Below are 27,288 nucleotides of genomic sequence, written 5' to 3' on the forward strand. Positions count from 1 at the left end.
TCTGAAAGATATTTTGATACTTTGCAACAGGATTGTTACTGTGCAAAATAAAATGATTTATGAGCATTCACTTGCCCATCTGTGCTTACAGAACTGCTGTGCTTGTATCAACAAAACAAGTTGTGCTTGCCAATGTGTCAATATGTAACTCCTTTATTGGCAAGCAAATGTTCAAGGTTCAAGTCATCTGCTACATCTCAGAAGAGGTAAATATATTCAGAATCAATTGGTTTAATGTAGTTTTAGAGCTGTAAAAAGACATTTATAGAACAGCTGTGATTTGAGATGAATTAACAGGCCGTGGGTGGGCAAGGGGGGTCATGTTTTATTGGTGATGCTTGCACAATAATGTCACTTAAGTGTACTTCTGGCAACACAGAGATCAATTCTGTGAGAACATGTGTGGTAGTGAATAAGTCTCAAATGTAAGGACTGTGTCTTGCTTAACTAACAAGTTTGGTGCTGATGGTATAGCAGTGTATTATTCCTATTCTGTGAAAACACCTTTTTAGAGAACAACTAGAAACCGACAGTATGAATCTTGTTGCATTGAGTGTCAATTGTACAAATTTCCAGCTAAACTTGGCATCAGTGTTTCTGACTGTTCCCATATTGTTATTGTACAGGCCATAATTTCCTAACACTTTTGACAACAGCAAAACTTGCAAATCTTATGAAGAATAAATTTTCAAAATGAAAGACATAGATATAATGAATAATTCCGAAAAGTATATGAATAAAATGGAAATAGTTTGATTAAGAAGCAAGATGCATGGAAAACAGGAAAAAAGCCTGGAAATGAAGCATGAAAGAAGATGTCTGAATAACCTAACTCTGCCCTCTGGGGTGCATCAGAAGTTTTATCTCTACATCAGAGGGGTATGATGGCAGAGCATTGCAAAAATCTCAAGCTGAAGGCTCTCTCTATTAAGTCCAGTTGTCATACTTCCTTAGTGGGACAGCACATCCAAGGAAACTGGACTCTTCGTGTATCACTAGGGAAAAAAACCCAAACAAACCAAAACATAAGCCTTAACTCCTAACTGATATCACAGGACCACAGGCAGCTGAGTCGTCCTAGCAGTGGCTGGAAGACACCTCTAAAGACCATTTAGTTCAATCCTACTGCTAAAAGCAGGGTCAGTTAGGGGATGTTGCTCACAGCCATATCCAGTTGGGTTTTGATTATCTCCAAGGATGAAATCTCCAAAAAGGCTCTGGACAACCTGTTCCAATGTTTGACATCCTGAGAGTAAAAATGAAACAAACAAACAAACAAACCCAAACCAAACAACAGCCCACTCCAAATCAGCTTTTCTAATGCTTAAATTGTATTTTCTATATTTCAGTTTGTGCCCATTGCCTCTTGTCTTGTCACTGAAAGGTTTGCTTCATTTTCTTTGCTTCCTTGCCTCTTCTCCTAGTATTTATATGCTGTTAGGCTTGGGCATACAGTAGATTCAGAATTTTAGTTTGATGGACCACAGAAAGTCAGATTTAACTGATGCCAGCTGGATTTTTCTTAGGTACAATCACTAACCTCAAAGAAAATACGTATGAGAGGTGACCTTTGAACACACACACTGGTTCTCACGTTTAACAAGAGCTGAGTTGACAAAACTGCAATGTAATGAATGGCAATATAATAAAATAAATAAAGAAATAAACCAAACTTTGAGCAAATAAACTCAGATTCAACTGAGAAAAATACATAAGGTGTTTTGAATAAATATGTTACAAATGAGATTTTGTTTACATTCAAATGTTCCCACGAGGTATAAATTTTTCTCAGTATTTAAGTTGCTGTGATAAAGTACTGACAATAACATAGTAGGCATTTATGCCTTATATTGCAACTGCAAGTCTGGAGTAAGTAGCTCTTCCTTCATTGTATCTGGTTTCCATGAATATTATTGTGAAGTTGTAGCAGAGGCAGAGTAAAAAATAGAGTTTTTTCTTAAATATAAATACTACATTGTTTATTCAAGAGTTTTTTGCCTAGTACTCTGGGGCTCATATGATGGATGAGAAACCAATAAAGCATGTGCTCTTCACTCAGTTATAAAACAAGAAAAAAAGGCATAAGAGGAAAATAAGTCTGGACACTTTCAATCAAACCTTTCAGTAACTTTCCTCATTGCTGAGAACCAAGGACTGCTGGTCACTGCTCAAAAATGTAACTGATTTCATTCAACCACAAAGCAATTATGGATTTATGAAAAAAAAGTAGGAAAAATATTTTTTGTGACTACTTAAAGTTACTGTAATAATTTATATCCTTCAGTGAATAAAATTATTAAATACAGAATACAATACTTACCATGGGAACTCAAAATTGTTTTATTACTCAAGAAATTAAAAGCAGAGATGACTGCATGGCCCTTTCCAGTGACACTCACAATTTCTTCCTCATTATCTAGGACTTGTAGTTTAATGAATACATCTGATTTAGAGGTTTGTACCTGCACTGTAGCAATATGTGATGCTGTGACTTTTACTAAATACCTAAAGAGGAAGAAAAAAATTATAGCAATATAACCAGATCATTCTTTTTTTTTGGAAAGTACCTAAATGTTGCGCCAAACTGGAAGCGAATGCTTAAAATTGCATTTGTAGCCAACTCTTTTCCTGCAATCTGGTGAGCTAAGCTTTCTGCAGTGAAGTTTAGTGCAGTGAATTCACAAAGTGCTGCCTGCAATTTAATTTTTTCACTGCCTTATCAAACATCCCAATATACATTTTCCCTCCTGCTGTACTACTATTTATTGAATCACATGGTTAGCCAGATTAAGGAACTGTATTATTTCAAAAGTAATCAGAAAAAAAAGAAATATTTGCTTTCAAAAGGGTAGGGCTATCTCCTTTGATAGCAGCCGCTTCTCTGGTCCTCTTAAAAGACTGTGGCATTAAAAGAATGTAGAATTAAGAGCCTGAGGACAAAATTTAAATAATTGTTCTGTTGAGACTCATAACTTTATATATTATTTGCTTTTGTCCATAGATTCAAAATGTTAGACTAATCTCACCAAAGAAGCAAACAAGTGACAATACACAAAAACTCCATCACCCTGTCTTCAGCATATTTGGAGCCAAAAAAATACAACTGTTTAAAACTAAAATCTTTTAAAGATTGGTAACATCAAAGAGGAGAAAATAAAAAAAATCATTGAGAAAAAGATAGTTTACAGAATTTAACTGCATTTGTTGCTTCCATGACATGCTTTCTTCAGTTATAGTGAAACTAATTCCTTCTGTTGAATAGCCCTCTATCTCAGAACGATCCATTGGTTTGAAGTATTGATTCAAACTTTCAGGAGTCAAGGTAAAATGTTCTAGAATTAATCTTCAAAACATACACATGTAATCAGCTCTAAGCACAGGGCCTGTTTTAGTGCACTGTGTAGTCCTTTGTGCAAAATCTTCAGTGTAGTGATTTAGTAAGGCTCACTTCTGAACTCAGCCAGAATCAACTGATCTTAATAAACCTTAATCAATGAAAAAGGATCAATAAAAACTAAATAATCACATTTTTATTAAATATGTTCTCCTAAAAGAGTCAACATGCTAAAATAAAATGTATATAAATTTTTCTGCCAACACTGCAAAAAGGAAATTAGTCTGATATATCAGGAAAGAAACTGTTGTATTACTGTATTTTTTTAAGCTTTATCTGAATAACTGAAAAGAGACCTCAAGCTTCTCCTCCCCACCTGCAAAATATCAATTTTAATGCATATTTGATCCCCAAAAGTACTACAGAATTTCAGTAATTGGCATATGGATAAGATTGTGTTTACAGAGATGCAAAATATTGTTATGATTTCAAATCAAATGTTAAATTTGACGGCCCATAAAATTCAGCTATTTGCCTCAGTACTCTCTTTTAAGAAAGAGAAAAGAACATACCTTTCTGCCAGGGATAACCCATATAAAAACCAGAATTAAATCATTCTTCTCTCAATATTTACCTGAACATTACATGCTTGTCATTGGGTATGTAATATTCTTTAAATTGTTTAGTGGAAAAGACATTTGTTGCAGCCTCGCGAGAGAGCAATGGAAGTGGACTATGAGAACTGATGAACCTGAGCTTCCATCTTCCAGCTGCCACAGGTAGGTCACCAGTATGTGCTTCAGCCATAAAAGTGTATCCTTTCTGAAGGGGGAAACCAAGTCATTTTTACTGGGCAATACACTACTCAAAATGCACTCGATGACTACATGCAACACACTTTTTGTCCACGTTACGCTTGTTAATATAAGATGTCCTTCATGAGCAATAATCTTACCATTTCATTCTAGTCTAATTTCTGAAGCATCTCTTACCGCAATTTATATTTGGCAAAAAGTTACATAGCAAGTCAAATCCAATTTCAACTAACTTCAGAGCTGGCGGGTATTTTTAGGGGCAGATACAATCAAAGTCCTGAGGTCACTTTCTAACCAAATTATTTGATGATTTATAATACCCCTTCATGCTTTTGGTGTGAAGTGTGGTTGGACAAGTTTGCTACATGGAAATTTAGAGATCAGATTACTTCTGCCTTCAAATCTGAGATTGAATTAATATAGTCCCTACTTTTAATAATGGCATTGCAAATACAGCATGAAATGCCACAATATTAATCTAATTTTTATGAAGATGTTGATTTAAGAAAAAATATTTATAGTCCTCTATCTAGGCCATGGCAATTCCAGGCACACCTACAGGCTGGATGGGGAAGTAATTGAAACCAGCAGTGAGGAGAAAGACTTGGGAGTGACAGTGGATGAGAAGCTCACCATGAGCTGCAGTGTGCACTAGCAGCCCAGAAAGCCAATGGAATCCTGGGCTACATCAAAAGGAGTGTGACTAGCAGGTCAAAAGAGGTGATTCTTCTCCTCTGCTCCCGTGAGACCCCATCTGGAATACTGTGTGCAGTTCTGGTGCTCTCAACATAAGAAGGACATGGAACTGTTGGAGCAAGACCAGAGGAGGCCACAAAGTTGGTAAGAGGACTGGAGCATTTCTCCTATGAAGACAGGCTGAGGAAGCTGGGGCTGTTCAGCCTGGAGAAGAGAAGACTGTGTGGAGACCTCATGGCAACTTTTCAGTATCTGAAGGGGCTACAGGGGAGCCGGAGAGGGACTCTTTATTAAGAACTAGAATGATAAGACAAGGGGTAATGGGTTCAAACTGAAGGAGGGAAAGTCTAGGTTAGATGTGAGGAAAAGGCTTTTTACTCTAAGGATGGTGAGACACTGGCACAGGTTCCCCAGGGATGCGGTGGCTGCTCCAACCCTGGCAGTGTTTAAGATCAGGCTGGATGAGGTCTTGAGCCACCTGATCTAGTGGGGAGGTGTCCCTGCCCATGGCAGGGGGGGTAGGGACTAGATGATCTGTAAGGTCCATTCCAACCCTTAAATTCTATGATTGTGTGATTCTATTAGAAAATTGAAGTACAAAATAAATAAATAATACAACCTACAATGAACAAGCCTGGTGCAGATTTATGTGCTCTTTATGAATCCTGAGAAGAGGAATATGAAAACCCAGAATATAACTTTAAAAGTTTCAAAATATGATTAATTTGTATTTGTAAAAAAAAGAAGGCAATATGAATGTGATTACTTGAAAGGCAGGGGCAGGAAAAAGGGATATAAGGAGTGAAATGGCCAGTTGTAACATTGCAGAGGGACTCAGAATTAAGTCCCTACTTCGTATTCTCTGAGCTAGCCCTACTAACTCATTATTTCTAACATTAAAATTTTATGTTCCACCCAAGAAATAGTCTGGATGAAAATTCTTTGAAAGGTTTTATCTCTGTCCGTCCTCTGCTAAATTTCAGTTAAAGAAATCAGTATTCACCAGCCAAAAAGCTTTGTTGAAAAATCCTTATAATAGGGTTGTGATTTCAGGACTTTCCAACAATGCAGAGCTATCACTTCAGGAGTATTGAATATTTAGAATGAAAGTAAAATAAATGATTCATGATTCCAATTTGTGTGATTGTAACTGTTAGGCACTTTACAGCCTTTAATCATCCCAAGGTAATAGCAACCACTCAAAGTTATGATTCATGAGAACTCACGTATTAAAATATCTAGTTAAGCATATAGTTACAGAGCCCCCTGTTCTTAACAAGCACTCTTGGAAACTGAGAAGGATTGAGCCAGATAATCAAGTGCTTTCTGATAGCATAGGGTGCATGAGAAAAACACTTTCTAGTGTATACCTATTTATAAAGATAAGGTTATACAGTCTTAACATTCACTACAAATACGCAGAAAATTTAGACTTAAGACCAAAAAACTGTTTGAGTGAGCACTTTCTGAATACTATGAGCAATTAGAAAGCACAATAATTGAATTTTGCAGCTGGTAGGAATACCAAGTCATCATCAGTCATTACTGAGAAATAAGGAAATAGATCTAGACAACCCCATCAGATTTATGTCTCTTTCTTAAAAAATCGTTGAGAGGTTTCCATTACCTACTTAGATATCTTGTTACAATTCATTGTCTCTAGAATCAGAAGGATTGTTTTATAATATACCACCTAAACTAACTTTTTTTGGCAAAGTAAGATGATTTCTTTATGTCCTTCTATGACTAGCCAAGACAAATAACTGAACAGTGTCCTTGCTCTAACAGACTTCTACTTTCTAGACTAAATATGTTGTAAGTGATGATTTCTTAAACTCTTATCTATGTAGGTCGGCTGAAGCTTGAATGCTTATCTCCATCCTTTTCTATGATCTGTTCGACTCATGAGTAATAAAGAAAGTAGAATTGATAAAACTCCAAACAACCCAAACCAAAACCAAAATCAACTATATCCATCAGTATAAAAAAAACCCCAAACACAAAAGAAGGAAATTTAATGCAAACGCAAAGAAAATCCAAATAATACAAAACACATAACCAGTTTCTATCTAGACTGTAATGTCTGCAGAAAGAAGGCAGACTTTGTTGCTAGTGTGCAGATTTTATCCCTATTGTCAGTCATTCTGAGATGAACTTTAATGTGTTCCAGGAGGGTCTCTGCAGCAGAGTAACAGAATCTGTTGACAGGATTTCTTTTTAGCTCTGCTGTAAATTGCTGAGTCATAGTTTTGAAGCAGAACAAGTAACTGGTAGGTGTATTTTATTTTATTTTTTTTTAAAAGGAGATTTTCTATAATAATACTGACATTTATGAATTCAGGCATACTGTATAATTTCTTGCTCAATGTATTACATTGTTGACTCTTTTTTACAAAATACTGTTATAAAGATAACAGCCAGATTAAAATAATACCGCTGTATTCTGTGTTTAGCAATTGCAAAATGTGTTGTCAAAACATCAATAGAGCTTTCAATAGCATGTGCAGATCCACCAAAACATTAATGAACTATTTACAAATAGGACAGAAACGAACTAAATAGTAGAGTATAAGGTTATATTCTTACTGAGGAGCTCAAGAGCAGTGAAGAGAATGGAGAGAAATGTAATAAGAACAAGTAGAAATATATAGCATACCCGCACAAATCTGCTTTAATACTCTTAAAATCATTCTTTACTGGTATTAACCACATTTAATAATAAAAACCTATATTTACTCAGAATAATAAAGTACAGGATTCAGTTCTTCAGGAAAGCACCTAGGGATAAGAAGTACATGAATCAACAACAGCAGTGCAAAATAGTGCAAGGGTCACAGTTGGATATATAAGCAGAAGTCCACAAGATATAAACTTATCATTTCTTACTCACCATCTGTATGGCCACAAGTTAAACATTGATTCAAAGTTTACAGTGCCCAGTGTTATGCATGATAAATAAGAAAAAGCCCAAACAGTTGGAAAGAGTCCAGAGAAGAGAGTAATCAAGAGTGTTGAACATATAACTTGTAAGGAAAGACTGAGCAGAGTGCCTTCTTTAGCCCAAAGGTCAAAAGGCAGGAGCATGCAAAACTAAAAATTGCTTTACAATATAGTTATCTTCTTTAGAAGCAATTTACATGAATGCTTCTGAAGTAACATGTAGGACTTGAGGGGGAGCATGTCTAAAGCTGCATTTGGCATCAATGCTGCAATCATCATTAGCACTTGAAGATGCATCCTAATTTAATTATTGTAAACATGACTTAGAAAAGGCTATTCAAACTCCATCGGCAGCAACCATATTGCCGCTGAGTAGCACAGCACAGGCAAACTGGATGATATTTCTGCATTTAGCAACAGCAAAAAATATCAAAGAAAATTAAGGCTATTCCCTCACTATGAAAGGTTTAGCACAGAAGATCAGTGATAGTCTCTGTTCAAACTTGCTAATAAATAAATGCATAAAAAATAACTAAGACTTTTCACAACAACTCTTTGCATTTACCTTATTTTGGGGATAAACATGAGGTGCCTCTTTGAAAAAGACATGTGGCATTTCCTCCAGGGTGTCATTATCAACAATATGAAGTCTACAGGCAGGGATAGTGGTATACACCTTTGTCACTATAAGCATGTCTTCTGGAACAATTAATATTTCTCTAAAAAATATACAAATTATATCAAAATTATTTTCACAAATAAAAAGATTTGTGTAGCACAAAGTAAAATTATTGCCATGGTTTAACCCCAGCCAGTGATTAAACACCAGGGAGCGGCTTACTCACTCCCCTAACTCTGAGGAGGAGAATTAGAAAGAAAAGGTGAATGCCATGTGTTAAGAACAATTTAATAATTGAAACAAAATATAGCAATCAATATGCTAATAATATTAATAATTGTAATGATAAGTAGAGGGAGAGAGAGTAACAGAACCCAAGAGAAACAAATGATGCACAATACAATTGCTCACCACACAGTGACTGATGGCCAGCCCACTTCCAGGTAATTCCCCCCAGGTTATATACTGAGCATGATGTTCTGTGGTATGGGACATCCCTTTGACCAGTTCAGGGCAGCTCTCCTGACCATGCTCCCTCCCAGTTTTTTGTGCACTGCACTGGCAGAGCGTGAGACACTGAAAAGTCCTTGAGTCCCTGCACTGCTCAGCAACAACCAAAACACCAGTGTGGTATCAGAATTATTCTCATACTAAGTCCAAACACACTGTAGCAGCTACTAAGAAGAAAATGAAGAAAAAATGAAGAAGAAAATGAACTCTTTTCCAGCCTAAACCAGGACAAGTACACATCAGAATTTAAGGAAAGGAGACAGAGAAAACATGCTTTTAAAGCTGGTTAGTGAAAAACCATGGTGTATCATACTAATTCTCCATAACAGTTATATAGGGCTGTATGAAACTCACCTAAAAACCACAAACCACGAATTTGGTGGCTGATCAGTATATGTTACAGCATAGTCAACAAAAGACATCTTACACCATTCGTCTTCATGACAAGGAAACATTTCAACTGACTTACAGTTTCTTTTAAACATTTCTCTGGAAAGCAGAAAACAAGACAAGTATTAAATCTAATCAGGAGGGCACACATATTCTGAATTTTATTTAGGCCAATTATGAACACTGCTTTGTACATGAATGTAAAACGATATAAAATGTGTTACTAATGTTTCTCCAGTAGCTATTCACTCTCAAAAAACGCCCATGTAGAGACAAGCTCCCTTAGAGCTAATGGCAAATCCATACGCATATTTCTATCCATCAATCTATCCATGACTACAACTGATTCTAATAGCCCAAAATGTTATGGCTTACACAAAATTTTACCTTTTTTATTTTTTTTAAATAAATATCATTTAGCATAACTTCCCTTTCTTTATATTAAGCTGTCATCTTAAAGCTGTTGCATCATTAGGAGAATAAAAAAGATCTTGATTTTAATTTTGAAACTTTTTTGAACAAGAAAGGAATAAAAGCAATACAAAATTAACTTAAACTTGGATTAAAGACATTCCTTTTACATGGGAAGGAACCCAAAACTGTAAATTCAGATGTCATATGTAAGGCAAATAAGCTCACGGTGTTAGGCAGTCCTGAAAAACTACAGCTAACCTCACTGGCACCTGACATTATGGATTTTTATTTATCATATGCAGTATCAAAGAACAGTGTTTCTCTGAACAAAGTAATGTGAAGACCAGCATACAAAATTCAGTGTTATGTGAACAGGTTGTTGAGTGAAGGGCAGAAAAAAGATAACTGGTCTCACTCCATCTTTTGTGTCCTTCCAAGGATTTTTATGAAGATTATGAGTGAAAATATGCCTATGTAGAGGTGATAGAAAGGTTATCCTGCTCCCTGCCACTCTGTCATGCATCATTCTTCACCTACCTCCCTTCTGCAGTAAGGGAGCAATATATCTTTTTTGCTATCTTTTAATTGTTCAAAGTTTGGTTCATATGGCTTACATAAAGAAAACCTCTTCTAAAGAAACCTCTCAACATCCATTTTTGGTGATAGCTTTCTTCTGTGTTCAATGTGAATGTGTTCAACTGCAAAAGTTTTACCCACAAGATTTGGGCAATGCTACTCTGTTGTTCTGTTATTCCTACATAGTAATCAGAGTTGTAGAAGCAATCTCCACATTCATGCTTTTAGCAATGATAATAGCTGACCTTGACATGTAACTAAGGTGAGTCACAGAGTGGATGCTAATATTGCTGGAAGTAATTTAAACCAGAACAGTTTGAAATCGTACTCCATGAAGCTTTCCAAAGGTTCCTTCCACCACTGTTACACAGCACACACGCACACAGACAGAAAAAGCTCCTCAGAAAACTCACATTTTTAACATTGAAAATGATAGTAGGGAGTAACCTAAATGAGGATGTAGAATGAGAAACAGGTGGCAACTGTAGCACAAATTGACAGGTTTTAAGGCATTCTAACCCAGTCTTTGCATCATAAAATGGTACTGCTTCTGGCCTTCAGTAAATCTGGGGCTAAAGAATGGCAAAACCTTTACCCTAATAGTGAACTTCCAAAATTCCTGCATGTTACTTATTGGCCAAGGTGGTAGCTTGTTATATTAAATGCAAGTCTGTCAGCCATTAAAAAAAAATTAAACATAAGTACATTAGCACGACTTAAACATTTAAATGTATCTCCCAAGACAATGACTATGAACCAGGCCCATAAGTTTTAGAAGTCTGAAGGTAGACTACAATCTGCCTCTGATCTTTGCTGATTTAGAGATGCTGCAAATCTAAAATGGAAGTCTAATATTTGGAACAATGCTGTGGTTGCAAAGTCCTGATCCCATCAACATACAAAGGTTTTACAGGATTAGAAACACTAAAAAGTGAAATAAAACTGTACCTGATATGAGTGTTGCTTATAACCAGTATTATGGTTATAAGGAGTGAGGATTTATACCCACAGACAGTAATTATTGCCAGTTTGCACTTCTGACTCCTGGAAGAACTACTGCTAGATTAGTTGTGTGAATTCTTGCAGAGAAATATTTGAAGGACTTAAAGGAAATCTGTGACCCCCAAAGAGTGTCATGCTTGCAAATGACTTAATGAACACCGCTGAAATTAGAATAGCTGTCTTTGCAAAAGCTGTAATAAAACACCAGGGGAACAATCTACCTAGAAATATGTCTACTTTGCTTCAAGCAAGTGCAACAAACAAGTCCTCTGATGATATAATAAACTGTGGCACAATTAAACAGTATAGCTACCCCCTTCCTAATGTCAGCCAGGATTCCTTAACAGATAGCATGAATCAACAAGTTTCTTTAAATGAAATCCTGCTTAACTAAGGAATCAGTATCAGATCTATACTTATAAAGCAGCCTACAGGGTACTAAAAAAATAAATAGAGGAAAAATTTAATATCCTAGCTCAGATGTAGAAAAAAGGTAACATATATCTAAAAATTAGATTTTACTCATGTAGGGTACACAGAATAAAGCACAGCATATCTTCACTAAAAACATCTCATTCCTTCCAACAGGGTTTTGTAATTTTAAAACTAATAATGCTCTTACCATGTTTAGTTTGTGAACTAGCAATTTATGACAATTCTATGTTACTGCCTGCAATAAAATAGTGTGATCTATTGCATGATTACCTTAACAACATTACAGCAAACTGTTCAAAATTTAACTCAATCGCAGTCCACAATTTTTTCAAGGTTTCTTTGACATAAGTGTTTTCTTTAGTACCTGGAAATAATAAAATAGAAAATATAACACCTAACTTTTGTATTGTTCTAAATTTACACCTGCCAAATACTTTTAAAAATGCCACTCGCACAAGTAAATTGCCTTATGAAACACTGCTTTTTATTTGGAGTTTTACAGAGGTCTCGCTGAGCTGAAAACTGAGTTCTCCTTTGACAGAGGATATTCCATTCACCATCACCTTTGTACTTTTCGGCACTTCTAGAACTGCAAAAATGATGTGATCGATATTTTCTCTGATTTACAGTTTTTCCACTGTAACACATTGTAGTGATATGTGGTGATCTCTGTCCTCAGATATTAGGCTCTTTAGCTCCCAGCAGCTTTCATTTCAAGATACTAGAAAGAGCTAGGGATGTGCTTATGCTATCTGTGTAGCTAAAAAGAAAATAATCGGGCAGCTCCCGCAGGTAATTAATCCCACTCATGTTCACTGTCTGTCAGATGACAGGATGTGTTGTCATGCCAAGGTGTCTACTTCTGTCCACAAGATACAAGTGAAGACTGAGCAACTAGTTTAGACCTGTTGTCAGGTCAAAAGTTAGATGAAATCCTCCTTTATTTCTTAAGTAATTAGTGACAGAAACCATAGAATTCTAGAATATTTGGAGGAGAAATGGAGGAGGAAGACTAAAAAAAGAAAAGAGGAGGGAGAATAATAACACTTTACTGTAATGACAAACAGGAGAGAAAAAACTATAGATATTGGAGGTAAAAGAGAATTATAGTACGACTGGAAAAAAAAACCCCACAGTATAGGACTGCAAAGATAGTATTAGGCAACAAAAGGTAACAGATCAGACGAATTTAAGAAAGACAATAAAGACAAGTGAGGAAAAGAGGGAAAAGAGCTGGGAAACTCATATAGTGTTTGGATGATAAAAATCTAAAATCTAAACTTCAGAAGAACAGCTTCTGGGCTCTGGGATTTGTGGGAATTTACTAGTGAAAGTTTATGGAAACTTCTAATTTACATAGCACTTCAAAAACAAATATAAAAGAGCACTAAGCTACTTAGTAAGAAAGATTAAGCAAGACTGGGCTACAAGTGATAGGAAGAGAGGCAGCACCAGATTTACTGATGAGAAGACAAAGGAACAAAAGGTAGTTCAAACTGACCATCTGGTACATTTAAATATATAGCTGGAAGAACCCCAGCAATAATCGTAATTCAAGAAGGAGCTTCCAGCAGAATGGCAATGACTTACTAAAGAGGGAATGTGTATCTTACAATGGAGCAGTTTTCTTTGTCATGATCCTCAGGCATACCCATACTGTGAGGCCAAAAGGAATCACTGGGATCTAACTCTCTGTGTAAGAGTCCTGCTAATATATTAATAGCTATTTCATCATAAATAAGTGACTAATCCTTTTTGAATTTGATGAGTATATGTTTGATTTTAATGTTTTCAGTAGTACAATACAAATCTTGGTTTATTCCAATAAATATCCCATCCTTTTAAAAATAAATGCTATGTTTTCTAATTTGAATGTGTCTGGATTCAAGTCAGAATCTTTGAATCTCAGACTAAAGACCTTCTTATTAACTGTTTGGATTTCAGGCTAAAGACCCTTTTGCTATTAAATTCCTTTTCTCATATGGGCACTTAAAGATTATAGTGAAGTCTTTCTTCATCTTGTCTTTCTGAAATTACAAACTAACAGCCTGCAAATACAAGATCCCTATTTAATCCAGATCCTTACAACTCTACTCAGAATTTCACAGTTATTATCTTTCTCCTTGGACTGTGAACACTGCACTTGGACACTATTTCAGCTGAGATAACAGAATTATTGAATAGGAGATTTACTACAAGTCTTGAACTGCTATATAAGATCCTTCTATCTATATACATAAGAATGAAGGATAGTATCAGCACAGTATCTTGTGAGCACAGTATTAGCCTTTGATACTATGTGTGTTCCAGTGATTATCCATTACGAAGCTTGGGTTCTTGCATGACATCCCTTACACTTCCAGAAAAAACCTCTAACATTACATTAATGTAAATTTGGCTTAATATCTATGCAAATCCAGGGGGTGTGTGTATATCCCCTCTACGTTTTAGTACCATATGTGCTGAGTGGTTAGGTATACTTAATAGAACCATAATGTTCTACTGCATTTCAGTTAATTTTAACTGGATATTAATTAGTAACAAAATCTTTACAATAAAGATCTGATAATATGAAATACGAAGCATTTTTGAAAAGGCATTTTTAAAGGACATACCTAGTTCTCTGCTTTTCAGTACTTTCCTAACATAGGTCCCTCTCCAAACAGCTTGAAGTTTGAGAGCAGCTGCTTCTTCTTCAGATGTAGGAGTTCGGTTCTGCCAGCTGCTAAGGGGTTTGTCCTCACTGCTCTCTGAAAGAAGGGGAGAATGAGCAACATCAACAGAGCTGGAAGTCCTGTGGCTGCTTGTAATGAAGTTAAAAAAAAAAAAAAAAGAACAAAAATAAAATGATGAGAGCTATAATTCAGAAACAGAGCTGGTACAGCATAAAACTTTATGACAAAAATATCACTCTTAAAATTTTGCCTTTATCATGATAAAATCAGAGAAAATATACTGTATAATTACCAAAAAAAGTCAGAATGCAACTACTATGCCAATTCCAAATATCAAATCATTTAATTCTTCTATTTATTGCAGTGCATTTTTTAAAAACAAGTCTCCTCCTAATGTAGTATCCTTCCAAAACATGAATCAACATGAAAGCCTGAGTCTAAACACAGCTTAAAAGAGCTTCACAAGGTTTAAAGTACTTCTGTCTCTCAAGCTGATCATTTCATTAAATAATCATTTCAATACCAGTGTTGTTCAAAACATTTAATTCGACCTTTGCTAAGGAGCCATGGAATAAGGGTAAAATCATAATAAAGGGAGAGTTCCTTTAGTTGACTGAGTTTGTGTTACCAGGGAGTTTTGAAGCAGAACAGAAATTAGTAGGTTCTGACAGGTTGGTAATGAGCATTTTGAAGGCATCCTTGCCTAGAATTAGCATCCTGGGAGCCATCAGCACCAGGGCTTAGGGGGAGGGTGTGAGGGTGTGGGGAGCAGCAATACAAGGAGCCACTGCCAGGGGGCCAGTCTGGAAATGCACAGATATGGAACAGGGGGAGCAAGCCAACATGACAGGGAGGAAACAGTGCTGCAAAAGGAAGTACCAACAAACAAAAAGGAGAAGAGAGAAATCTGCTTGAAAAATGTACAACATTGCAGACAAACTATCTTAAGAAAAGGTATTGCTGTCATGAGCCAGATCACACATTTCAATCTAATCTCTTTTATTGAATATTGTTAAGTTTGGCTGCATTCCCATAATTTCTCATCGTTGCATTTCCAAGCCCTAGAAAACTTCTTTACTACTTAGTGACTCTGAAAGATTACATAAACCCACTTCAAAAGAAAACAGATTAGAACTCCACAATATGAGTAACACAACCACTTTTATAAAACAGAAGCAGAGAATCACAGAATATTATAGACTGGAATGGACCACTGAAGGTCATCTGGTCCAATCTCACATCCAAACCAGGATCAATTTATAGTTGGTTGCTCATATTCTTGAGTAAATATCCACTCCATTTTTTCTCTTACAATTTTTGACTAGCCTCATTGTGGAAAATGTTTTCCTGATACCCAACTGAAATTTAACATGTTCTAAGATGTGTCCTGTCACTGTGCATCTCTGGAAAGGTTTTGGCTCTTAGCTTCTCCCATTTATTCATCAATACAACACATTTTAAAATGAATTTGTTCCATCTACAAGCTTGTCTATTTTATAATTCAATAACACAGTAGCAAAATGGCTTTTGACCCCAATAATCATTGTTTTCATGGTAGGGAAATAGACTTCAGTTTTGAGCACATGTTTTAGCTCAGAAGGGCTCTGCTGCAAAGCCTGCATACCCCATATTAGGCAAAATAATATATTATAATGTAATGCAATAGATATATTATAAATTATCTAATATAAAGTAATATAATATAAAGTAAAAGTTGTATACTTCTTACATGAATACACAGTTACACAGGCTGACCTAATAAGTAAGGCATTTCTAACATGACATAATGAAATAATATATAAAAGTACACACACAAAGTACTGGACTGCTGTTGCCTTATGAAAAAAACGTAAAGTTTATCCACTGAGGATTTCGAGTGGACTCCACAGCTAGAAATAAATATGTATGTCTCTGGAAATAAAAGATGTCAGTTGTGAGGCTAAGGAATAAATGGATATACAGTTAGTTAAATAGTAAACTCTTTCTGAATACACAAATATAAAAATTCAAATGGTGTGTCACACAAAAATGAATTCTACTCATAGAAACTGCCAAAATTTACCCCAGATCAGGCTGAATGTAGTGTGAAAGTATATATTCCTAAATATTTAATTTCTTTTTTTGTTCTAACATTTTTAAATACAATGTCATTTTTGTTTCTAATATTCAAGTCAAAATAATGTGGTCTAAATTAAATATTCTGATCCTCAAAGGTTTTTTTACTTAGCATTTCTTCATACTTTGTCTTATAAACCAAGAAGTTTATTACTGTAAAATGCATTAAATCAACCAACATTAACTACTGGATGCTTTAAAATCAGTGAATATTAAACCAGTGGATGTTTTACATCTGACATTACAATTGAAAACTTAGTTGTCAAAAATTTCTGACATGCCTTGGCTCTTAATCAGAAGATGCCCTGCTAATAATAAAACTGAAGTTCTCAAAGCAGCCTAGCAAGACTTTAAAATCAGCTGCAGTTTTCTTGTAGGCAATGTAACAATGATTTTATATTTTTTTAAAGGGGCATTTTGCACGTACTGGAGAGGCACTTTAAATATTCAACCAAATAATGCAAACTTTCCCTTACTGGAACTCAAGTTCAAATCCAAACTGCAAGTAGAAACAAATGTTCAGAATTCTCTCTTCAGTCACACAGCACAACTGTATGATTGCTGCTCTTAATCTGCGTTTCTGGAGGAAAGAGAAGCTTGTTCTGGAAAAGAACTGAGCAGGACTTTTCAAATATGGTTTACACAGTGAAGATAAGTTTATAGCTAACAGCTTGACTTCCAGATAAAATTTCAGATCAGAAGGTTTTAATAGAACTGTATACAAAGGGCACTCCACATACAACTTCAAAGTTGGAATTTATCCATGAGAAAGAAATGTAGCCTTTGAAATATGCCCAAATGACTGTCACGTGTCTGAGACTCTTGAAAATCAGTGCCACACACCTCCAGTGAGTTAAGAACTGAGCTGGCTCACTATTGGGCCCAATGAAACAAGGACAAGGTAAATAAATAACATGTGCAACAGAGAGCAGGCAAGCACTATTGACCTGCCAAGAGCATCTCTTGTGTAACATCATCCTGACATGCATCCTTTCCCAGGAAGCATGACATAGCTCTGTAAATTCAGCATCTCTCAGCATCTCACAGCCCAGAGTTCTGCAGGGTCCCTTTATCTACTCTCTTTCCAGAAGATCATAGAAGAGCCATGTCATGGAGAAGCACTCAGCTTCAGAAACTCTTTTTCATATGTTTACATGGCATTCTCTACCAGTTAATTTCTTGTGGCTCCTGTGCTAATTGCTCCATAGGGATGGATGATATTTGGCAGACAAATAAGTCACTAGATCATTTTCAGGATGGCTGTTCAGAAAGCCTTACATAAAATGGAGATGGCATTTCAAAAAAAGCTCAGATTTGACCTAATATACTCTCAGACACAGATGAAAACAATATTTCATTTGTCTGTTATGGTAATTTACACTGATGTCTGTTAGGTTCCAAAGGGTTACAGACCAAGCCTTGATGAGATCTGCGCAACTAACCTGACAATGCAGCAGTGCTAATGTGTGCCAAGCAAATCAGCTAATGCCAAACCTTCGAGGCCTTCCTACATTGCGCTTTTCACCTGTTTTTTCCTGCTATCTACATAATTTTTCTTTACATTTCACTTGATTTATGCTTTATTTCTGTATTTCTGGATGGAACCTGAACAAAAGCATGCATTTACTCCAATGCAAACTTTATTAAGCAGGGAAAAACATCAATAAAGGTAAAAAAATGTCCAAGGTCACTAAAGCCAAAGGGAAACAATTAACTTTCCAATCCAATAGGAATCTCTTGTAATTTAATTCTGAAAAGCAAGTAATTCAAAAGGGTGTGTTGGACACTGGAAGAAAAGAAACTGAAAAAGAACTTTCATTCTCCATACATTTATTCCACTTGTTTTGATTCACTGCCCAAATCCTAAAAAATACCCTGTCACAGTGTATGTCATATTTAGTAATATATATCTGAGGTCTTTGCTACAACCTGTCAACTGTGCTAATTATTCAAATCTATTTTAAAACGTCTTGTCTTCTATTGATGACAAGTGTTTAAGGTTTTTTTTGGGAATACAAAAATCAGTAGCACAGTCCTCTCGAAAAAAGTGACAGGTGTTGTTGACTTCACGTGGTGTGACAAATGTCAATATGTTGACCCTTATAACTTATACTCTTGCATTGGGATGTAATTCTATGAAAAATATGTGATGTCTCACAGAAGAGAGAAGATTTGGAGCAAAGTTCCCAATAAAGAGTGAGAAACAAGTATACCTGCATCCTTAAAAGGACAATAAAAATATTTGTGTTAATTTTCTTTTTTTTAATACTGATTTTCCAGAAGAGACTGACTAATGAAAAGGAAGTTAAGATAATTTTGACTGACCAAGGAAAAACACTTTATACTGGAAGTTCATAATATCAGAAGGAAAGCTAAGTCACCCTGAATGGCCTTCAAATGGTGATTGTGTATCTTCCTGAAAATTTTTCAGATAAATTCTTTTTCTGTGGTAATATGAAACCATATACATAAAGGTTCTATTAATAACTTAAATATTAATAGATCAAAAAGTTACCCAGAATGAAAAGTAAGTCTTAAACTGGAAAAGAGCCATATATTTGGTTGCCAGGTAAACTTAATTGTAACTGCTTATGCCTCCAGCCTGCATACAAAATGTTACGAAGAACCTGTGGGAAAAGAATTATTCCTGCTTGTAATAAATATGTTGGTCTTCCAATGGCTCCTCTCACAGCACATTCAGGTATGTAGCATACTCTAAACACAGGCTGGAGAAGAGATGGATGGTGCTGTAGTTAGTTCCACACCATGTGTGACTCGCCAGCCAACTAGCCAGCCAACTCAATAATTTCCCAAATAATTAGCTTGAAAAACAAGGGGGCAAACAAAAGTCAAAATACCCCTTCCCCAGAAACAAATAAACCCCCCCCCCAACCCATCAGTAAGAAATAGCTGAACTTTCAATGAAGGTACTAACTTGAGTCTTCCTTCACTCTCATTTTGTCAACAATATTTGAGGTCTTTTCAGCTGGTAATTTGAACAAAAGTGATGACCTGCAGTACATCTGGTAAAAAATGCATCTGTAGATGTCGGTTAATGCTTGTCAATACTGACAAATGCAAGTCAAGGAAAACAAAGGGAAATTTTATAAGTTAAGAAAGGGTAAACAGACTTTCTGGAACAAAGAAAGGGATCATTTCTACTCTAAGATGAGTCTCAGACATGCTGTCAACAGTGGAAGTCTTAGGCTTAGAAATAAACTGTCCCTGCATAGGTAAGAAAAAATAAGATTAGTGGAGCTGGCTACCTCAAAAATAAGAATGGGTAGATATATTTGAAATGATTACCAATACAGTACCTGAAAACACAGTGTCATCCCCAGAAATATCAGTGTCTTTAAAATCCAAAGTGAAGGACCTGAAGGCAAATTTACTCTCATAAGAAGCCTTTGTGCCCAGCACATGTTTGATCAAATACCAAAATGCACTATTGAAAACCTAAAAATCGAAAAGAGGAAAAGCATTTGAAGAATTATTAATTTTTAAAACCTGATTTGTATTGCTTCGCATTACTGTTTCAAAAACTGCTTAGCTCTTTTCTTTTATCATGTAAAACTGAAATCTTTAACTTTCTCTAACAAATACAGTATCTGAAAATTAGTCCAAACTGTAGACTGCAATGCTTCAAGCTAACAATCAAGAAAAAACACGTTTCATGCCTGGCTTATTAAAAATAGGGCTGATTCTACAGTGCAAGTGTTAATCACCCAAAAATAGCTTAGTAGTTTATGTGCAGTGAGTCGATGGCCCCATACCAGAAGACATAAGAACATAGTGCAATTGCTATCATGACAACTGACATTCTAAACTCGAGGTTTCAGCCCTGAGACTGATAACTGAATGGGCATGCTTACTAGATTAGGAGGTGGCACCACAGGGGAAGATTTGACTCTATTTTTATTCTTGACATACTGATGTTCTTTAAAGAGCAGAAATCTAGGCTCTTTTTACTCCTAGTAGATGGAAATCTCAGACTGTTTTTCAGAGCTTGTTTCATAATCTGAGTTGAAGAACACAGTAATAACTTACTGGAAAAGACATAATTTTCCTTTTTCATTGTCCTTAATTTCAGACTTTCCTGCCTTCTGGAAACATTTTATGTATTTTAATATTAATAAACATGTCCTTTATTTTTAAAGATTTAAGACTGTTGAGGAAATAATCTACTACATTTATTCTTACATTCAGAATAATTTTTTCATCATCAGCTCAGTGCCTATCATTTATCCAATTTCTGCCTTTTTATTCTTTTTCAGCTACACATGTTGGTCTTCTTAGAGGGGGTGAGAGCAAGAGATAATGTGTGTTTATGACTACTGAATTTTTCTTAAGGTCTCTAAGTTTTACACATATTTCATATGCACATATACATTTAAAATTTGTATTTTCCACTCCAGTGAGTTCAAACCAATTTCTTTTCTGGTGCGCTTGGCATGAAAATTACCTCTTTCACGAGTTGTGCACCTGGAATCATTCTCTCTTAATTCTGTTGTTTTACTGAATTTGAGCCTGGTGTCAAGCCCATGTATAAAAGCGCTGGCTTAGGTGTTCTAGTTTTTAATATCAGTGATTATAAAAATATTAAACTCTTTCTTCTATTTAGACTTCACACAGTCTAAACTGCATGACCTTTCTAGTAATTTGATGAAAGTAAGAAAGCCTGGAATATATAAAGTACAGACCATAGAAAAATCAAGTTATAGCAGTAATATCAACATTTGCATATACAGAAAAAAAAAAAATTTCTTTAACTTTTTTTGTTGCAATCTTTTTATAATATTGAAAAGCTATAGTATAGAGATCTACAGAAAAGTATGACATTTTCATCATGTATTTAAAGACCCTTTCAATTACCACACATACAGAACAGAAAAGCTGAATAAAAATGCTTCAGTTTCAAGAAAAGAAATACAACTAAAAACCACTATGAATGAAAGAAACCTCATTACTGCTTTCAGTTATATAAGCTGTAATAATATTTTCCTGTTCCATCAACATTAAGCATAGAAAGGAACCATTCTTGCTTTTCTGCATTTCAGGTAGTGACTTTCAAATCCAAAATGAAGTCATAATACAAAAAAGCTCATGCTCTCTGCCCCAGAGTACACTAAACTAGACTGACAAAAATGGGCTCAATTTAGAATACGCTACTCTGTGCATATTGAAATTTGTTCTTATTAAAAGAAGATAATTATTGTACAGTTCCAAGCTATGTCATTTGGGCTTACACTTAATGACAAAAGCCACGTTCAGAGCACTCAGGTGATCCTTTTCAAATGCTGAGACATTGTTTTGAAGAGGATAATGACAACGTTAAGCTGTTATCCAGCATCTGTAGCCTTTAGATATGTGTTTGTTCAAACTGTTTGTTCACCTTGAAGTGTTCTTCAGCCATTCCAGTATCGTGCAGGCCAGGAGGACAATGAGTTAGTTCCAATTCCTTCAAGGCTTTAGAAAGCTCATGCTCACTGCTGAAATTATTTATCACATTTCCAACAGCTTTCAGGATAGCTGTAGCCTGTTCTGTAAACCGATTGCTCTCCTGGGGAGAGAGAATAAACCCAACCATTGTTACAAAGATCGCTTTAAGATTTTCTTTGGTTTTCTTTCTAGTCTGTGACTGAATACAAGCTTTCTGTTCTGTGATGAAGTACAAAACTTACTGCTATTAATTTTCACTGATTTTAGCTACTGAAATAAAAATGTTACAACACTATAACAAGCACCATAATATATATATTTTATTTTATTTTTCCTGCATCATTAGTCCTAGGACATTTGATAAAAAATGAGATGCACGTAGACACTTTCTACTGCAGTGATAATAAGACTTTATTAGCTGAAATCCTCAGCATCTTCTGTTATAAAAGGACAAATTGGTATTTGTATTCTGCTGAAAACAATGTCCAAATACATGCTGCCCAAAGTTTCTTTAATCTTCATCAGGATTTCTGTGCAAGAATATGGACACTTTCCTCCAACTGACACTCTGCAAAGAAACTGCTGTCTTCAAAAGAAAGTACAGAGAAGACCCCAGGAAAAAATTCTGCTGTATTTTCTTGAAGACAAGAGGATAGTACAGCCACAAGACATTTTTAATGGCCCAGCTTCTTCTATTTAAAATTCCCTGCTGCTTTAGTGCCCTATTATTAGGACCCACAATCTACACTGATATATAAATTTGTTGTTATATTCACCTTTTAAAATATTACTGCACAACTCTGCTCTGTTATAAAAGAACAAATTAGTATTTGCATTCTGTGCCCATGACAACTATTTGGGCCTACTGCTTGCCAAAGAAATCTTGAAAACATGGATGGCAGTGACACCTGTCTGGATTGTAGGCAACAAAGAACAAAAGCTGTAGTAATTACTCCCCTGGGCCCCTTAGCTATGAAAAGTTGTTTGATTAAACAGCTCATTTTAGATATAAAAGCTGCTCTGGGACCCAGTGAGTAATATGTGATCTCATGGGACAAAACAAACTCACCTGATGTGACAGTTTATTTCAATAAGCAGGTATTTTTGAATATTAATTAATATCTGCACATGTATTTTATCATGTGCCTCAAAATGTGAGCTGTATGCTACCTCTGACTTGTATTACATGAGTTTTTTTAACATTTTATACTGCTGGTCTATGTAAACCACAATAGTACCCAATGTTCACTTATGTAAGATAACTTTTGCAATATCCATCTCAGTGTCTGCTGTGCTGTAAAACACATTTCTTTTATTGAAATTAATATTACACCATTAAATATAACAACTCTAAGTGAAAATCCAGTATTACCTCACTTTAAACCAAGCACTGTTATCACAATGTTTGACTAGTCCTTGTTACACATACCTTTTCAAGAGCAGGTATCACAGCATCCTCCTCTCCAAAGACACATGGCACCATGGTACACAGACTAATGTGGTGCCCTATGGGAGAACTTACTGTGAAGAGCAATATGTGTCGCCTACATTCAAGAAAAAATTAAATTCAGCTTCTTTTTTTTAACCACAGCAATTCTTCAGCTTTTCACACATTTGGTAATAATGAAATCCTTTCCTAGATGTCCTGGTGCTTCAAAATCCTGCATTTCTAACTATTTTCTTTTCAAGAACCTCCAAATGTAGGCAGTAGGTGAAATCAGGGAAGTCACTATTACTTTACTTTTATATGTTAAGGTTGATTTTCTTTAGCAAAATAGGTAGTTTCACTATTTCAGATAGATACAAACAAAAAATGTTTTAGTCAGGATTATAGTTAGCTATGCTTAAAAACACATGTGCTCTAGGAAGCTTAGAGAAGTCATCAGGTGTTCTGGTCATGCATTACTTAGGTCATAATTTCCATGATTGCATTGACAAAACCAAGGGCAAAAATAATGGATGATTGTGTCAGGCTTGATGAAGACTACAGAGTGACCATTATATGGAGCAACTGTGGGTCAAACCACCCAACAGTAACCTCCTAAGGCTAACAACAGAAATTGTTACATATCATTGTAACACACTCAGCTCATTCTTGTTTGCCTGACTGTACCCTAAAATGGATTGCAATCATAAAAGGAATCATTCCTAGCCACAGTTGTACAAAACGAGGCATTCATCCTTTTTCTCCAGTCAACAATGTATTGCAGTCCCACTGAAATATTTGAGGAGATTGCTGATACCAAAGCGTCATGGTCTCATATCATTGTCAGAATTGCATTTAGCTGGAGAAGTTCAACCTGGCTAGAGCTTCAAAGTGTTAACCAGAGACCCAGCAGTGAGAATAAGAAAGGAGAATTGCTCACACATACACTCACATATTTTTTTTAATTGCATCACCTTTCGAGTGAAATTTAAATGCCCCCTGGCCACTAACATACAATGGGAAGAAAGTGCCTTTCTGGCTTAGCAAGTCATCTCTCATTTGAAATAAAATGAGTAAGTGGTTTTCCCCCACACCTGCTGTAAATTAAATCTGCCTGAAAGCCTCCTGGTTCTGCCTGGAGAAAAGAGAATCAAAGGTGGGAAGCTTACAAATTTCAGCTGCTTTTATCTCTGTTAACTTTGAAATTTGCAGGTGCAAAAGGGTATGTGTTTTTGGGCTTTTCTACAGGACAGATATATACAACTTCTGGAAATTACACTACTTGTGGAGGCAGAACTAGCCTATATACATAATAATAACTATTCCATTTTTAGTCTGACAAATAGAGAGCACTATTAAAGATATTTAATTTCAGTATGCTAGTATAGTGGCATTTTCTTTCTATGCCTATTTGTTTGAAATCTTACTTGATTTTTAAAAATGCATTTTGACTCATCTCTTTGAGATTAAACTGGTGATTCTCTATTTTTGGAAAAGCAGAAGGCCTCAATGAATTAGTCAGAAACTTTATGCTTATGACAAGATATGAAGATGTTATCTGCCTGGTTTCACTAGAAGCATTTTCAGAAACTACCAGATATCAAGGGCTCTTGTTTTTAATCTATTTCTTTGTTTAAACAATCAGCCAATGCTCTACACTGAATATTTAGAGTTACATGCAAAGAGAAATAAATCATATTAAACACTATGTGAATGGGAGGATATGCAAGGCTTCATGGATAACCTCAGAATTTCTCCTGTCATGTTGCATAAATCCTGTTTCAAGAAAAGCATTGAAACCTCCTATGGTATCAACATGCTTTTACTAAAAATCCTAATCCCTAAATTTTTCTTGGTACTCAGGGGAACATTTCAAAATCATTCTAGTTATAAACACTTTTAAGTAGGAATTTGCAGGAATTTATTTTTTAGCAATTCAGTGTGTTTTTTTCTTATTAAATGCTCTTAAATAAGAGTAAAGAACTCAAAATCGTTATGAAGGTTTTTGTAATTTCAGAGCAATTTTGCAGGCTTACCAAATTCTTGCTGTCAACCAGTTTCACACTTGAAAAACTTGTGTTTTAGGAAATAAACTCTTAGTTATTGTGTAAACAATAATCTCAAGCTTTAAAACTAACATGTCAGGACCGAAACAAAGTGTCATACATACCCAACAGGAAGATTTAACGTGGCAGCTTTGGTTGCAGATGTGTGTATCTTTAACAGAAATTCTTCAGGATTCACACATTTCCAAGAGAAATGTTCAACAATCAGCACACCCTCTGAAACACTAGCACATTCTTGTTTAGTACCTAGATTAAAAAAAACAAGCAAACAAACTAAAAACAGCCCACACAATATTGGGCAGGTGAATAAAAATAAAATGAAGACAAAAACACTTATGCAGAATCTGTAGATACTTCACAGTAATTAAAGTCTTCATTTAGGCTTTGCTAACTCAGACACAAAAAAAAAAAAAAAAAAAAAGCCAGTCATTTAAAATGCTTAGAGGGTACAGAATATGGCTTATTTGTACTATTTAATAGAAAAGGATGGTCAAAAGAATGTGTTAAAAGGCTGTGTACCATCAGACATCCTCCAAGTCACTTTGGGCTGCTGTAAAACTCCAAAGAAGTTCATTCTATCCACACGCAGAAGAAGTAAACAGCCACAAAAAGGTTATATTTATTTACATTTATAGCTTATAGTTTATTTTAACAGAATGGTCAGTTTGGGTTTTTTAAGCTTTCATTTGGTTCACTCCACTCCAGATGCACTAAAACTACATCCATATCCAACGCTTAAAGGTTTTATTAACCTAAGCCAACTATCATAACATGCCTTAGCTTTTCTCACTGCCATTCTGTGTCTTTCATCAAATACAAGTTATTTTTATTTAAATCATCCAAGCTGTTGGATCTTGAAAGAAGACAGCTTTAAATGTACTTAAGAGCTTACTGTGCACCAGTTTAAAAGTAATTTCAAAAATATGCTTTGGTTATATTGCTGTTTTTACTGCATTTTGATCAGCTAAGGCATAAGGTAGCTTGAGAGAATGGAATTTGTAGAAAAGAAACCCCAGGAAACACAAGGAAGTCCGTACCAGAAATATATTGATGAAAAGCTTACATAAAATCACAATAAACACTAAAGGGAGGGATCCTTTCATGAAAATATTCATCAGCAGTATGAAATAACAGTGAAGTATTGCTTGAATACTAGTGTATGTCTTAGAATCGATTTAACTATTTAATGCTAAACTCTCAAACTGTGCCAAAACACACAACAGACAAACCCAACAGCACAGACATATTCAAGAATGGGAAAAGACAATATTACCATGCACTTTTTCATGCTGGCCTTACCTCCAGTATCATGCCAATGTACTAATGCAGAAAAGCTAACCAGGATGTCAATGGGCGTTGGACTGTCCACAAGTAAATAATAGGATACTGGTTCATCAGTACACTGCATAGAAAAACAGACATTTGTTCATCTTTCATTTTCACTGACCGTTGTCCAACTGGATTTATACAAAGTATGATTAAGATTTCAGGTACGGTGACCCTAGCTATGGTATGGGAAGTAAGTAATTACTTATCACTACTTCTTCCAAATTTTGAGCATGTCATTTCATCCCAGAGCCTCATGCTGCATGAATAATAATGTTAAGAGATAAAGGGAAATAGAAAAGTTTTTTGAATGCAAACATGTCTACTTTTATAATATATTCTTCATATATACCTCTATTTCTAGTTCTACTTGCCAAAAAACATTTACTAGAAGACCAAAAATTTTGCTTTTTGCTGCAGCTTTCTGATTCAAACTAATTATGGTAAACTTGAAAGAAATAAGCACTCTTAATTTGTAGACAAGAGAGATTCTCATTATGTTGGTTTTTT

At 35.4% G+C, this 27,288-nt stretch overlaps 1 protein-coding gene across 1 annotated transcript in view; it reads right to left on the reverse strand.

Annotated features, from left to right (window-relative positions):
• ADGB (androglobin) overlaps positions 1-27,288 on the reverse strand; it is a 90,991-nt gene that overhangs the window by 15,919 nt on the left and 47,784 nt on the right. Inside the window, exons 16-26 of the mRNA XM_009082824.1 lie at positions 26,752-26,854; positions 25,557-25,698; positions 23,390-23,504; positions 21,914-22,081; positions 19,839-19,977; positions 14,347-14,481; positions 12,002-12,095; positions 9,269-9,403; positions 8,351-8,504; positions 3,969-4,156; positions 2,321-2,505 (exon numbers count right to left, since the gene is read on the reverse strand). Of these exons, the coding sequence (XP_009081072.1) occupies positions 2,321-2,505; positions 3,969-4,156; positions 8,351-8,504; positions 9,269-9,403; positions 12,002-12,095; positions 14,347-14,481; positions 19,839-19,977; positions 21,914-22,081; positions 23,390-23,504; positions 25,557-25,698; positions 26,752-26,854 (1,558 nt within the window). The remainder of the gene's footprint in view (positions 1-2,320; positions 2,506-3,968; positions 4,157-8,350; positions 8,505-9,268; positions 9,404-12,001; positions 12,096-14,346; positions 14,482-19,838; positions 19,978-21,913; positions 22,082-23,389; positions 23,505-25,556; positions 25,699-26,751; positions 26,855-27,288) is intronic.

Source organism: Acanthisitta chloris, unplaced genomic scaffold (assembly GCF_000695815.1).
Source record: "Acanthisitta chloris isolate BGI_N310 unplaced genomic scaffold, ASM69581v1 scaffold1329, whole genome shotgun sequence".
Lineage (NCBI taxonomy): Eukaryota > Metazoa > Chordata > Aves > Passeriformes > Acanthisittidae > Acanthisitta > Acanthisitta chloris.